This window comes from Achroia grisella, unplaced genomic scaffold (genome assembly GCF_030625045.1).
Source record: "Achroia grisella isolate CSIRO2021 unplaced genomic scaffold, CSIRO_AGI_Agris_v1 utg841, whole genome shotgun sequence".
Classification (NCBI taxonomy): domain Eukaryota; kingdom Metazoa; phylum Arthropoda; class Insecta; order Lepidoptera; family Pyralidae; genus Achroia; species Achroia grisella.
The window spans coordinates 1,992,609-2,007,771 of NW_026713039.1; the positions used below are offsets into that span (position 1 = coordinate 1,992,609).

General features: G+C 35.5%; 2 protein-coding genes across 2 annotated transcripts in view; one reads left to right on the forward strand and one right to left on the reverse strand.

Moving 5' to 3' along the window:
* LOC131852279 (zinc transporter foi) overlaps nt 1-9,239 on the reverse strand; it is a 48,260-nt gene extending 39,021 nt beyond the window's left edge. The window contains exon 1 of the mRNA XM_059202939.1: nt 9,063-9,239. The gene's annotated coding sequence lies outside the window, so the exon portion shown is untranslated. The remainder of the gene's footprint in view (nt 1-9,062) is intronic.
* Nucleotides 9,240-10,536: 1,297 nt separating this feature from the next.
* Nucleotides 10,537-14,432, forward strand: LOC131852282 (AP-3 complex subunit sigma-2). Its single transcript, XM_059202945.1, has 6 exons — nt 10,537-10,747; nt 11,939-12,030; nt 12,267-12,378; nt 12,848-13,027; nt 13,311-13,418; nt 14,154-14,432. The coding sequence occupies exons 1-6, from the start codon at nt 10,679-10,681 to the stop codon at nt 14,166-14,168; spliced, it is 576 nt and encodes a 191-aa protein (XP_059058928.1). The 5' UTR covers nt 10,537-10,678; the 3' UTR covers nt 14,169-14,432.
* Nucleotides 14,433-15,163: the final 731 nt, after the last annotated feature.

Sequence of the window (15,163 nt, forward strand, 5' to 3'; positions counted from 1 at the left end):
GATTCAATAATCCAAGCGACTGTCTTTCAAGAGGTTTACTGCCTAAACAATTACATACCCATGAGTTGTGGTGGAACGGTCCCGCGTGGCTGAGTAGCCCCGTCTGCTCTTGGCTGGTAGAGTCATTTACACCTGAAAAATATGAAAACTTACCTGAATATAATACTAAGACGTTCGTTACTGCTGCTTCCAATACTGTAGTCTCACCGCTTTGTGATCTTGCATCTAAAGTTTCATCCTGGAACAAATTATTACGAATTACTATTTATATACTGCGATATATACGCGTATTGCCCCGCTCTAAATATATTGAAAAATATATACTTACCGCAATTCAGGTCGCTCATTTTTATCATGTTATTAGTGATCTTAAAAAGGGTAATTTACCTTCTGGAACTCTGCGTAAATTAAATCTTTTTATTGATGACGATAGCATAATTAGGATAGGTAGATTATTAAATGCTAACTTACCTTTCGAGGCAAAACATCCCCAAACATATTGCCTAAGCGCGACCATATGGTAAGTAATATTACTTACTTAATAATAGATCATTTTCACCGCATTAACTGTCACACAGGTGCCATTCTTCTTCGTTCTTTAATTCACCAAAGGTGGTTTAAGAATACAGACAATGTTAAGGTTGGTACTGTAGTGCTTATACATGATGATAACGTCTCACCACTTCGGTGGCCAATGGGTATCATTGTGAAAATATATCCAGGCTCAGATGGTATTGCACGCGTAGCATCTGTTAAAACTCAAAATGGTTTACTCAAGCGACCAATCGTTAAATTAAGCCCTTTACCTTCTCAATAAACTCTATGTTTCTTATAAACCGCATTTAGTTATTATTTACCGCTAGGTGTATTCTATTAAGTTTTTCTTATTATATTACGCTCTATAATTAATTATAAGTATGTTAGGAATATATACTATAATGTACATCCGCTTCATATATTGCTCTTCTTTGTATTTTCTTTGAGAAACCCTTAGTTTCTCAAGGCGGGGGAGGATGTTCGCGCCATTTATAAACATATCAAGTGGTATGGTACTACTCCCCAAATCCTAATCCCTTTCCCGCGCACAGTATGTCAACTGAGGTCGCCCGACGACCTCGTCTACTAACGTGAATGGTGACATCTCGTCCCAACCGCTCCGCTTTAAATTAATTAATATAATATTGACATTAACAATAAGTAACTTTGTGTGCGTGCCTGTGTTAAACTTAGTATTCATCGAGTGCAGCAGCTGTGCAAGAATACACCCGCTCTACAGTCGCAGGTACGTACTGTGCATCCCCCTTTATTTCAATTCCATACAGTCCACTTACCTTACCCGCTAACCCCCATTTCTCCATATGGTGTGAGACACCGTTAAATAAAAATGGTAAAGTCAATAATCATGTTTCTTTATTTAAGGCATTCAGAGTAACCTGAAACGGAACGCCAGAGGCCAGAGCCTAAATAATTGTGACATTGACAAGTAGCATAAATCTAGTTGTCAATGTCATAATTATTTAAGATCGAATTGGCTGTATGGGCTGAGTCCTTTTGTCTTTCCCTAAAAAGGGAAAAACCGAACCAAAAAAAAAATTAGGCTCGATTGATTGAACTGACATAACGAGAGTTTAGAGCAAAAGGTTAGAGTGTTTTGCTATAATAAAAACTAAAAAAGAAATGTAATTGTTGTTATTGTAGGCATTAGTTGGGACTGGGAGGATACTACAAGTAGTGAAGGTGAGTGTTAATGCATTCTAAAACTGTTACTAAGAAAACAAATGTATTACTAAAAAAATGTTGAACCTGTCCCAACTTGTCCGCACTCTGTCTTTACAAGAAACGTTCTTTCACGCGCTTGCAAGAGCGCGCGCAATTTAGCGCGGGAAAGACAGCCCACGCAATCGGAACATACGTGAGGATTACGTGCGCTGACTGACGCTGACTTTCACGCGTGATTAAACGTGTCAGTCAAGTCATTTCTTTTTCTTTTAAAATTTTATTTTTTATTCCACAGATTTTATTTTCCATAGACATTATTTTTCCCATATCGTCCATCTCCTTTTTAATGAGGGACATTTTTTTTTCAAAGACACTTTCAAAATTTATGATTTATCAATACTTTATAATTATGTCTTTGGGGCCGTTCAAGTAGGCCGTATTACGTCAGCATTATGTTGGAGCGGGGGGAGGGGAGGGGGTGTTACTTTGCTTATTTTGGATGACATGGGGGGTAAGGAAGTTTAGACGATGATTACGTCATCGGCAGTTATTTACTTTTTTACACGAATGGCAACCCCCACATTGTCTTTGCTAAAAACACAATACATTAATTGAAAAATGTTTACGTAATCAGGGGGGGGAGGGGGTAAGAGCTTTGCTTATTATTTCTGACAAGGGGGATGGGGGGTAAATAATTGTAATAAATCTGCTTACGTAATACTTGAACGGCCCCTTTATTCTATAGTTAGATATCCGCCATTTGCAATAATAATTGATTATTTCAAAAAGACGCCAAAGCAATTACGACATTAGTACGCGGGATTGGCCGAGATATCGGCGCGCGCGGTCATTCTCGTTCTGTTTCTCCACATTTACATGCATGTTCTTTCCTGCGTGAAAGCCTATTCCCGTATTAAAGAGAAATATAGGTACGATGGGACTGTCATCGTCACATTTTATGTACAAAAATCGCAAAAAAAGAGATATAAACTGACAACTGACTGACACGTTATCCCATCTTAATCTAAAAAAGTAATAAAGCTTCTAGAAACTTTATGCCTCGCACAACCACATTGTGGAATCACCTTCCAGCAATGGTATTTCCGAACCGATACGATATTGAAACCTTCAAGAAAAGAGCTTATTCCTTTTTAAAAGGCCGTCAACGTACTTGCAATTCCCCTGGTGTTGCGGGTGCTCATGGGCGGCGGTAATCACTTACCATCAGGTGAGCCGCATGCTCGTTTGTCCCGTGTTATAAAAAAAAAAGTAAAAAAGCGAAAGTTTGTAAGTATGGATGTTTGTTACTCTTTCACGCAAACCTACTGAACGAATTTTGATGAAACTTTATAGTAATACTAGCTACTCGCCATGTTGCTCGCCACGGGTGTACATATATTATATATAGATACCTTCATCTAGAATCACTCTATCTATTAAAATGCCGCTTCAAAATCCGTTGCATAGTTTTAAATATTAAAGCATACATAGGGATGGACAGACAGCGACAGCGACTTTGTTTTATACTATGTAATGATAATAGCTTATGGATTACACATAGGCATTTTTTATCGAAATTTAACGCGGTAAAAACCGTGGTACGGATAGTCATATATAATTTTGAACCCAACACACAATTGACCCATGAATAAATTGCAAGTTTTGGGTGCAGGATGACCAACTACAAAGTTGGAGTCATCAAGCATAAGTGACATAACATATAATCCTCCGAAATGGGGGGGAAGGGGATTGTTAGTAATGTGGATTGATAACCCCATTGCTAGCAATGTACCTTGTCAGGTCGACCTCCACGCGGTTCCCCCTGGAAACCATCGTGTTTAATTCCTGGTGAATTAGTCACGATGGGCTAACTGACCTGACCTCATGCTCATCTTATTATCCTCCACTGGTGCCCCGCCAGCGTAAACCGTTAGCGCAGGCGGGTGCACCATTCCATTATCATCCACAAAAAAAAAATCCTCCGAAATGCTATTCATGGTATCACGGACGTCACGTGATAACGTGATGTTCATGTATATTAGTTGCCAACCGTCCTGGACATGTTAGTGAAGTGTCCTGGGAAGTTCTAAATAGTTATTGGGCAGCGTCCTGGGTTTTTAAAATGTGCGTGCCTCTTAATTACCGATTTTCAACAGTGTAATCTTATTAAATACTTTGTATTAACTTACACCAAAACAACATTTTTTTCAATTTTTGTCTGTCTGTCTGTTTGTTCTAATCTCTGAAATGGCTAGACCTATTTTGACGGGACTTTTTTTGACAGGTAGCTGATGTAATAGAGAGTAACTTAGGCTACTTTCATTTTAGAAAAATAAAGTGAAATTCCACGCGGACGAAGTCGCGGGAACAGCTAGTATTGAATACATATCGTCTTACATCTGTTACTTAGAATTTAGCGACATCGTAAAATGATATTGCAATGCTGCAAAATCGTTGGTTATCTATTTATATGGCGCTAACATCATTTATGTATTTGGGTCGATTAATATTTATATCGTAGCTGCACCGCGACTTCGTCCGCGTGGAATTTAACTTTATTTTTCTAAAATAAAAGTAGCCTAAGTTACTCCTTATTACATCAGCTATCTGCCAATAAAACTCCCGTCAAAATCGGTACACCCATTTCAGAGATTAACCGGAACAAAAAGAATTACTTCAATTTGACTACATGTTAATATAACTATTGCAACACTAATACTGCGTTCTGTTTTTAAACTGGATAGTCCTGGTTTTTTACTTTCAATTCTAGTTTTTTAAATATGTGCTTGGCAACCCTAATGTATATAGACTGTTACCGTTTACCATCCATGGACCATCCACTTGCTTACCATTCCAATTAGATATATAAAAAAATCCTCGTTCACTAAATATTTAACTGTCTAGTGTACTGTATACATCTTATCGCGATAATATATATCGCTTTCGGAATCGAACCGGTGACCTTGCGCGGTCAGGGTCGGCGTCAATGTCGGTCATTCTTATTCAAATAATACTATCATTACTACATAATACGTGGAGCAATCGTTAGGTTTTGTATCTAGACTAGCTTTTGCCCGCGGCTTTGCTCGCGTTAAGAAATATTATTATTAGGTATAGTTTTTGCGGCTTTACAGTACTTTCATCACCTATTTTATCCCCTTAGGGATTGAATTTTTCAAAATCCTTCCTTAGGGGATGCCTACGTCATAGTAGCTTTATGTATGCAAAGTCTCAGCCCGATCGGATTAAAATTGACAAAGTTTCATACAAACTTTCATCCCCTATTTTATCCCCTTGGTGGTACAATTAATCAAAATTCTTTCTTAGCGGATGCCTACGTCATAACATCTACCTGCATTTCAAATTTCAGCCCGATCCGTCCAGTGGTTTGGGCTGTGCGTTGATAGATCACTATGTCAGTCACCTTTGAGTTATATATATTTAAATTGTTTAGTTACGTATACACTAACTAGAGTGAAAAAGTCGTCTTTTTCGGACTTCTCTAATGCTGTTGGCCGCAGCTGGCCTTTACAGCTTCATGGGACAAGTGCAGATGACACTCCAAACCAAAGGAAGGACTTATTGAGCGGCTGAAGATCAAGTCCCGCCTGATGGATGACTTTAGTCTGAGGGCACCGCTAGGGGTTCTGACCTCGCTAGGGGTGTTGAATTGGACGGGGGACGGATCGCAGTAGCAAAAAAGTCGTCTACGTGTACGGACGTTTTCTCTAGAGACTACAGCATGGGGTTTTTCAAGAAGAGTACATTTAGGTTACTTAAGGGTCGGCAACGTGCACGTGACACTCCTGGTGTTTCAGGATTTCATAGGCTACGGTACTGTTTACCATCAAATGGGAGATATGCTTGATTGCCATCATTGGGGTATAAAAAATAACTACCAAACTGTGTAAAAACTCGTCTGCGTGTGTAACCTCAGTCTCACCTATTTCAGCCGCCAAGCAGCTTGCTTTGTAAGCTGTTTCGGTTGTAGGGTGCAGACTAGGCAGTGAAATTACAGAATCAGAGGCAGGACATCGTAATAGCTTTAATAATGTACTAATTACTTTAATAGTTCGTCTTAGACTGACTATCATTGCATTTCGCCCAATTTACGTAATATCTTTTTAAATTATAGTGATTTGGTATGATAGTAGGGGCTCTTTTATATTCAGGTTGGTTATGTATATTATTATAATAAGAGTAAATTGCAACCATAAATAGTATAAAATAATTAATAATAAAGGCACAACAATTAATCAGTATGTGTGCAGAAGATGCCATTTTGTTATCTATTTATTTTTCCCGCGGTAATACGTAATGCACCACAGATGCGCAATATTGCGCGGTGCACAGATTACTGCATCTGGACGACGACCGCGTTATAGCTGTATAGCGATGTTAATACTATAGTAGTATGAGTATGAACATAGCGTATGTGTTATTCTGGTGTATAAGCTATATCTTATATATAAAATTCTCGTGTCACAGTTTTCGTTCCCATACTCCTCCGAAACGGCTTGACAGATTCTCATGAAATTTTGTGAGCGTATTGAGTAGGTCTGAGAATCGGCCAACATCTATTTTTCATCCCCCTAAATGTTAGGGGTAGTCCACCCCTAATTTTATTTATTTTATTTTAAGGCAAAACAACGTTTGCCGGGACAGCTAGTATACTATAGTTTCATCAAAATCCATTTAATATTTATTGCGTGAAAGAGTAAAAAACATGCATCCATCTTCATCTCTCATCTATACTCACAAACATTCAAGTTCATAACATTAGTAAGAAGCAAGATAATAACTTCATGCTCATTTTATCATCCTCCGCTGGTGCCCCGCTAGTGTAAACCGTTAGCGCAGGTGCACCATTCTATTATAATACATACATTATAATTGACGGCCTCCGTTGTCTAACGGTTTAGCGCACCGCTTTACTTCGGATGGTCACAGATTCGATTATAGCAGAAAACCAACGTTCGTATTAATAAGTATGATTGTATTGATTTAGGTGTTTATTATATATGTATTGACAAAAAAAATGCATTTAAGTATTTATATCAGTTATCTAGTAGGTAACCCAATACACAAGCTTTGCTTAGATTTTTTTTTAAAGGATGATAATGGAACTATTCTCCCGACTGCATTAACAGTTTACGCTGGCGGGGCACCAGTGTAGGATGATCGGATGAGCATGAGATCAGGTCAGTTAGCTCATCGTGACAAATTCACCAGGAATTTACCTGAGATTAGAGCTAGATGACACTGTGTGAATTGTTCTAGGTTGTTATTATTATTATTATTATTAATCCATTAAAAAATCATTACTCTTCAGTCTTGCTGTACTTGTCATTGTGTATAAAAAGATAGTAGCACTCCTGAGAATAGAACCCACACCTGGTGGTCTATAAATACATGAAAATACATGCGATTCACGTCTAAAAATAAATACTCAGTGCAGTCTTAATTTATCCCGTACTAGCTCATAGCGCGTCTACGTTCGCGAAAACAGGATGTAATTATTGAACAGCATTTTTTTATGTACTATATATAACGAAACTCCTAGAGCATTTTTTATATAAGGTAGAGCAAACAAGCTGACGACCCTTCTGGCGGTATATGGTAATCATCATATATACACATAAAAAAAAAGAAAAAGCTAGCTTTAAAAAAAATTAAATATAATTGTTTTGTACCAGTTCTTCTGAATTGAATCTGTACACTGAACAGGATGATAGGGGAAAAAATATACTTAAAAACTTGACATTCATAGGGGGCAAAAATATCCTATATGAATGAAATATAAACTATTTTTGATTTGATTTGAACTTTGTAGGACATAAAATTGTCATGTGGTCCCCAGGGTACATATATGACCATTGCAGAGGACTATTATGCCTCCATACCCTGTAATTACACTGCCATATTGAAGATAAAACCAATCAACAAAATAGCTAGGACTGGTAGGCAAAAGGAGAGCAGGTAGATATCGAAGATGGTCCGATGACATCAAAGAAATAGCAGGGATGGATGGAGTTTAGCTATGAATATAAAATCATAGAGCAAGTTGGAGGATGATTTTACTCATGGGACCATATATAATAAACTTAAAATATATATTTTAAATTGTAATCATATGGAACATAAAAATTATATAAATAATATATAAAAATAAAAATTGTAGACAAAAAGAGCATAGTTAAAACTCCTCTGCAGCGGAGAGAAATGGGATTGTTAGTAATGTGGACTGATGATTCCAGTGCTAGCAATGTAGTGCAAGTTGACCTCCATGTGGTTCCCCTTGGAAACCATTGTGATAAATTCTAGGTGAATTTGTCACAATGTGCCAACTAACCTGACCTCATGTTCATCATATTGCTGTCCATCTTATCCCAAGTCCCTTCCTTTCCCTTTTCCAAATGCCCTACTTTAATTTAAACATTAAACTGTATTATGATAAAATACAATATCATTTGAAAAGAAGAGTTTCATGCAAATAATGTTTGTTTTAACAGTACATTGTGTACTGAGGATAGGTTCATTTTGTATAGGACCTACATGAATAAAAATATTTTGATTTCATTATTTAATACAGTATCAATGGTGATAGATATATTATTAATTTAATAATATATATATCACCATTATCAACAATCCAATCCCCCCCTATATAGAGAATCTAGACATAACATAGCACTTTCACTTCTTACAACTAATTTGTAAAACAAACATGTTGGCATGATACCATAATGGAAAACCTAAGGCACAAATAAAGTTACCAACAATTGTATTGACTCAGAAACATTTTAATATACAAAATAAGTTTAATATTCAAAGCTGAATGTAAAAAAAACATTGTACACAATATCTTTAATGCTAATTAAAAAATTTGCAAATCTTACATATTATATATTATATTACTAACTACTATCTAGTTAATTAAATTCCATATGGTATCTATATTTGTAAAAAATTAGGAAACTATTATGTTGATAGGAAATAAAAACACTTTCAGTTAATTGTTATTTAGACAAAAAGCATCTTATTTCCTTCTTTAGAGAAGCGATTTATGCCCATTGACCTCTAAAGCAGTCTCAAATTGATCTTCATTCAATTACGATACACAAATAACCAACAGCATAGTGCTCTAATAAAATAAAATTATTCATCATAAAGATAGAAACCGAAAGTAATTTTGTTGATGTAACGCGGGAAATAATTACGTGCATCTTTTTTTTTTAATTACTAAATGAAAAGACATTATAATATGCTGCCATACGACACCGCTGGAGAATAGCCCGGCATCCAAATAAAGACAACAAATGACATTAGGAACATTTACTGACCTGTTTATAGACTTCACGATGCCTGTGCTATAAAAATGAGATTCCATCTGAGAGTTCACACAACAAATATTTTTAACAACTATAAACACAGTTTATTTCAGACATTAAAATGTTTAGTATTCACGATTTTATTTTGTGACATTCATGAAACCAGCGGACGCAAGCACGGAACGCGTTTCATTCCTATATTTTGATATTTTCATAATTTCATTCCATTTCCAGTCCCAAGTCTCCCACGATTGACAATGTTACCATGTAACTAAATTACCATTTCAAAATGTAAATGTATAATATTATAATGAATTATATATATCACTAAGGGTAGGAATTCATGATTTAAATAGGAAAGTAATAATGGAAATTATATTTTATTATTATATCCTGGTTTTCAGTTACTTTACATTTCCTAAGAGTCCATTGAATATTTCTGGATGAAATGAAACGAAATTGAATGGAATGGATTTGGAACGTCAAATCAAAAATGACTTTGACGTAGGGTTCACAACTCGTAAGTATTTACCCTTATTTTTGGCTTTCAAATCTTATAGAGAAAAATATAACATTTCACATTTATTTTTCAAAAGCGCGCACTTGGATAAAACTCTGTAATAACTTATTTACGCTTATTATTATGATTGTCCAATATTTCCGTGTTTATTCAATGCACATTTAGGTCTAATTCTATTTTTCAATTGTTAATTTATGAAATAAAAAAGATATAAATAGAAAATAAATTCTTTTTCTTCCTAGCTGCTTATATAATGCACCATATCACGTTTTAATTGTAACCAACTTCGAAAGGGATATCGACTCGGCTGCATATTTAACTTTTCTATTCCTTATTAGGTTTGCCAATACAAAAATCAAATTCTATTTCTATTCATGCCATAGTGATTAAATAATTATCATTCAAGGTAAGCAGTCACTACTTCAATTTCCTTAAAATATGTCATAAATTATGATATAATTTAATTCAAACATAATTTTTTGGTGAAATTAAGTATATTATAAATCGTACAGAGACTAATACGAATAAAATAAATGTATCTGTTTAAAGTGGCATGGAATAGCACATAACTTGAAAAGAATCTACTAATCTGTAATATTATTTTATATGCTACTACAGAACCACCTTCATATAAAACTGAATATATAATCATCATCTCAGCCTGGAAGACGTCCACTGCAGGACATAGGCCCAAAGATCTCCCCGACGATCGGTCCTGCGCTGCTCGCATCCAATGGCTTCCATCGATCTTGACCAGATCGTCGGTCCACCTTGCTGGAGGCCTTGCCACGCTGCGTCTTTCGGACCGTGAATATATAATACCATGAGTTAAATTACACTCAGTTAAAACTGTGAAACTATTATTTTTATATACATAATTTGTGATTGTACAAGTTATACTGGTATAAACACTGTGAAAAAAGTGTGACTAAAAATTAAAAACGGGCTGTAGGGTAAATATTCCAAGGTGTTGGTAGCCCTATTTAATTTGAAATATCATAGACATATTCTTATTTTTAATATTTTCTTAAAGTTGTAATTTATAAAATAAATCAATGTATTGATTACGTTCATTGTTTAAGAAATTAATCAAAAACACCACTTAATAATGATTAAGGCAATTTTAGTGTTCAACAACCATGGAAAACCACGGCTATCAAAATTCTATCAATATTTCGTGAGTGAAAGTCTTTTTAAAATGAATTTATATCTGTAATAAATTATTTAATGTTACTATAATATGGCATGAATATGACTATTTCTGTTTTTAAATCTGATAATGATAGAGTGCACCCGCCTGCGTTAAAGGTATACGCTGACGGGGCACCAGTGGAGGATGATAGGCTGAGTCAGGCCAGTTAGCTCATAATGAATTCACCAGGAATTACCTAGTGGAAGTCAAGTTGCCATGGAACATAGCTATCTGTGTCCTTAATACCCATTACTAACAATCCCCTCACCTTATCTATTGGAATTAAGTTTATTACATACCAACTATGGTTAGTTATAAAATATTTAACCCAGAGCCAGATTGTCATCTTTCCAACATGTTCTCTGGTGTCCCTGTCTTCTGGTTCAATTTCTAGGATATCAGAGGCACTTATATGCTCTATTTGTTCATTTTGCATCTTAACATATGCCCTGTCCAACTGCATTTAGAATGATCTGTTCACAATGGTATATCTTTTTTTAATTTAAATTCAAATTTTAATTTTAAAGCCTTTATTAATTGACATATAATCTTAAGAAATATTTATTTAAGTTTAAATAGATACAATATATGTATATATGTATATTATTAGTAATTCTGCACATCAGTCTCTGAGTTAATGTGTCCTTTAGACACAAAGGCCTCTGCTAGCATTTTCCATATATTTTTTCATAATTGGAGCCACAGTGAGATGACAATATTTCTAATGTCATCTGACCATCTTTTGTATTGTCTTCTGCTTCTTTGCTTCATTTTATAGTGGGGAATCCACTCGGTTACAGTTTTTATCCATCTCATATTTGCACTTAATTTGAATGATTTCCACCAAATGCAGTAGATGATTTTGTCAAGTCTTGATTAATGAGATACTGTGGTATGTTTAGGGTTTTCTTGAATATGTTCATAAAAGTTAATAGTATATCTTTTACTTTTTTACTGTAGTCTTCCTTTTTATCTCCCAGTTCATGATTCACCTACCTAGCTGATGTATGGTGAATTTGTCAATGGATATAGATCCTCCCATGCCAATTTCCAACAACTCACCTGCTTATGGTACTGATTGCAGATATTCCAAAAAAAAAGTTTGTGATTCTATCACTTAATCTGAACCTCCAAAAAGGACTTCATTATACATGTATTGCTATTGAATATTTTCAGAATGAGGATATGCAGCAGCAGATCATTAAGGAGACATTCCAGCTCGTCTCCAAGAGGGATGACAATGTCTGTAATTTCCTCGAAGGTGGCAGGTAATATATTTTTTTATTACTGTCTGAGCCCACAACTTTGTACGCCTATAACTTTTTAATATGTAATCTTTTAAGATTAGTATAAAACAAACTAAATCATAAGCTGCAACTCGTCCAATGTCTACTCCAATTACTTTGTCATCCAGAATACAGCAAAGTTTTTTAGGCAGAAGCCTAAAAATGAGTAAATTCAACTATATACTATTAATTTATAAATAACGTTACTAATATTTCAGCCTTATTGGTGGGTCGGACTACAAACTAATTTATAGACACTATGCAACACTGTACTTCGTGTTTTGCGTCGACTCCTCGGAAAGTGAGCTGGGCATCTTAGATCTCATTCAGGTATTAAAAATTTACATGTCATAGGCTTATAACTGTTTTTGACCACAGCCTCGGTGGTCTAGCGGTTTAGCACACCGTTTTATTTCCGATGGTCGGAGGTTCGATTCTTCATATGGTGCATTTGTATTCATGTGTATGGTTGTTTGTATCACTCTGAATGTTTTCTATGTATGTTATGTACGTTTTTACAAAAAAACAATATCTAAGTATTTGTAACAGTTGTTTAGTACCCATAACACAAGCTCTGCTTAGCTTGGGACTAGACCCCGATGTCTGAAATGTCCGGTTATTAAAAAAAAACTAGGCCATGATACTGTTGACAATGTAATAATAATATATTTTTTGTCACACAAAAAAATACTATATATTTTTGTTTAAAGCAATGTCTTACAGACTTATTGAAATCTAAATTAAAATTCATGTAGATTATTTTATATTCCAGTATGTGAACTGTATTTGTTTTATACAGGTATTCGTGGAGACATTAGACAAGTGTTTCGAGAACGTGTGTGAGTTGGACCTGATATTCCATGCTGACGCAGCTCACCAGGTGCTGGATGAGCTGGTGATGGGCGGCATGGTGCTACAGACTAATATGGCTGATATACTGTGCCGGCTGCAGGAGCAGAACAAGATGCAGAAGGCCGAGGTGAGGATTTTTTTTTATTGCAATTAATGTATACTTGCTTATAATGTAATTATTGAATTACAATTTATGACACACGTCATTTAAAAAATTATTAATTAAAAAAAATTTACAAACCACCTTCTTTAGGACTTCTCTAATGCTGTTAGCCGCAGCTGGCCTTTACAGTTTCACCGGACGATAAAGAGCGAGTGCAGATGGCATGAAGTTGGGATGAAGAACTGGCATGAAACTCAATTTATTTACTGTTTTTAGCCTTAAAAAATTATAAATATGTTGTCTCCAGGCGGGTATATCGGCAGCGCCTGCTCGCGCCGTGTCTGCAGTCAAGAGCATGAACCTACCGCAGCAACTGCGAGACATGAAACTACCAGACCTGCCGCAAGCCATCAAGGTATAATAATAATGATAAAGTACTAATAGTTCTGTCATCTACAGAAATTATTCCAAGAAGTCTTAGCAAATTTTCAAATCCCCTTCTCTACAATAGAACTGTTACAAAAAGCCGTCATTCTCAACACATGCTGTATTGCAAAGGAAATTTCTTTAGTCATCACTTTTATCATCCTCGTATAACTTTGAAACTCGTCCACGCTTGGCTAAGGCCCGCATTTTTGAACGTAATACCCCCGTAAAAAAGGAGATGTATAAAATATATATAAAATAATAATAATAATAAAACAAAAGCAGTGAAAATTCTCCCATCTCATTCTTTTTATCCATTCTCATCTACAGGTGTCATTCCAACATCCTTACACACTAGCCTCAAAATATTACATCTTCTTCCACTTATTTTCATATTTCTCCAGAAGGCTGTAGTTTTGAACACATGTAGAATAGTTTGCAAATTTTTGTCATCATCATTTATTTTATAGTTGTCATTTTTTGGTGATTTTCAACCGCAATAACAAGTCTATCACCCCGTCAAAGGGAGATATATAAAATATACATATATAAAAAATAATAATAATCTCAGGACAATTCTTGTCTTATGGGTACTAGACAACTGATACGAATACATAGCTTTTTTTTCGTAAATACATACATATTATACCATCAGAAGTAAAGCTGTGTGCTAAACGTTACCCCATTGAGGCCGTCAAAAAATAAATAATTATTTTACTTTCAGGACCTGAAATTCTGACCGCTACAGCAGGGCGCATACCCCGCCACGCCCGTTGCCATAGCGACCAATATCCTCAACACAATCTACCCACAGAACGAGAAATACCAGAACCTCCACAAAACCGAGAATTTCCACAGCAAGTTTTTCGGTTCGGAGACCCTAAGTACAAAATTTTCAGAATCATTTACAGAGAACTACCAACAGACGGATGGTGTGAATTTTCCAAATTATGAGACTCATAAAACTGATGGGTATCAGGATTTGAGTGGGAATACTATGGAATACGAGTCTGCAGAAGTGAGGAGAAAGAAAAAGAAGAAGAAACGGCAAGGGAAGGCTTATCAGTAAATTCTCCAACTTGATATTAAGGGGGTATTTTTTGACAAATCAAAAGGGACAAAATTTTGAAAATTCGATAAATTTTGTCCAATAAATTTCATAGTCACACTCCCTCTTATCACAGTTTGTCACATTTATGAGAAACCTCTCTTTGATCTGACAAAACTGTCTCCATTGCTAGCAAATGGATTATAATTAGTTTGATCTCCACATTAGATTGATACAATCATACTCATGAATATAAATGTTTGTACCGTGCGAGGAAACGAACCTGCGACCCTCGTAAGTAAAGTGTGTTAAATTACTGGACTACCGAGATCATCAAATAAAAAAATTGCATTCCATTCAAAATTATATATATATATATTAGAAATATTGGCTATGTAAAATCTTATCACGCTATATTATAAGTAAAGGAATAATCTATTTCACAAAACAACCGACTTCTACCGTTCAACATTTTGTATGGGACTATTACATATAATTTATAATTATATATAAGTAAAAGTGTCATTACTAGACGATAGGGGGCGAGTGCAGGCGGCACTCCAAACCCGCGGAATGATTTATAGAGCGGCTGAAGGCCAACTCCTGCCTGACGGATACAACTTTAGTCTGAGGGCACCGCTAGGGGTTCGAGCCTCGTGTATGTAGATCAGTGGATAGATCAAAGG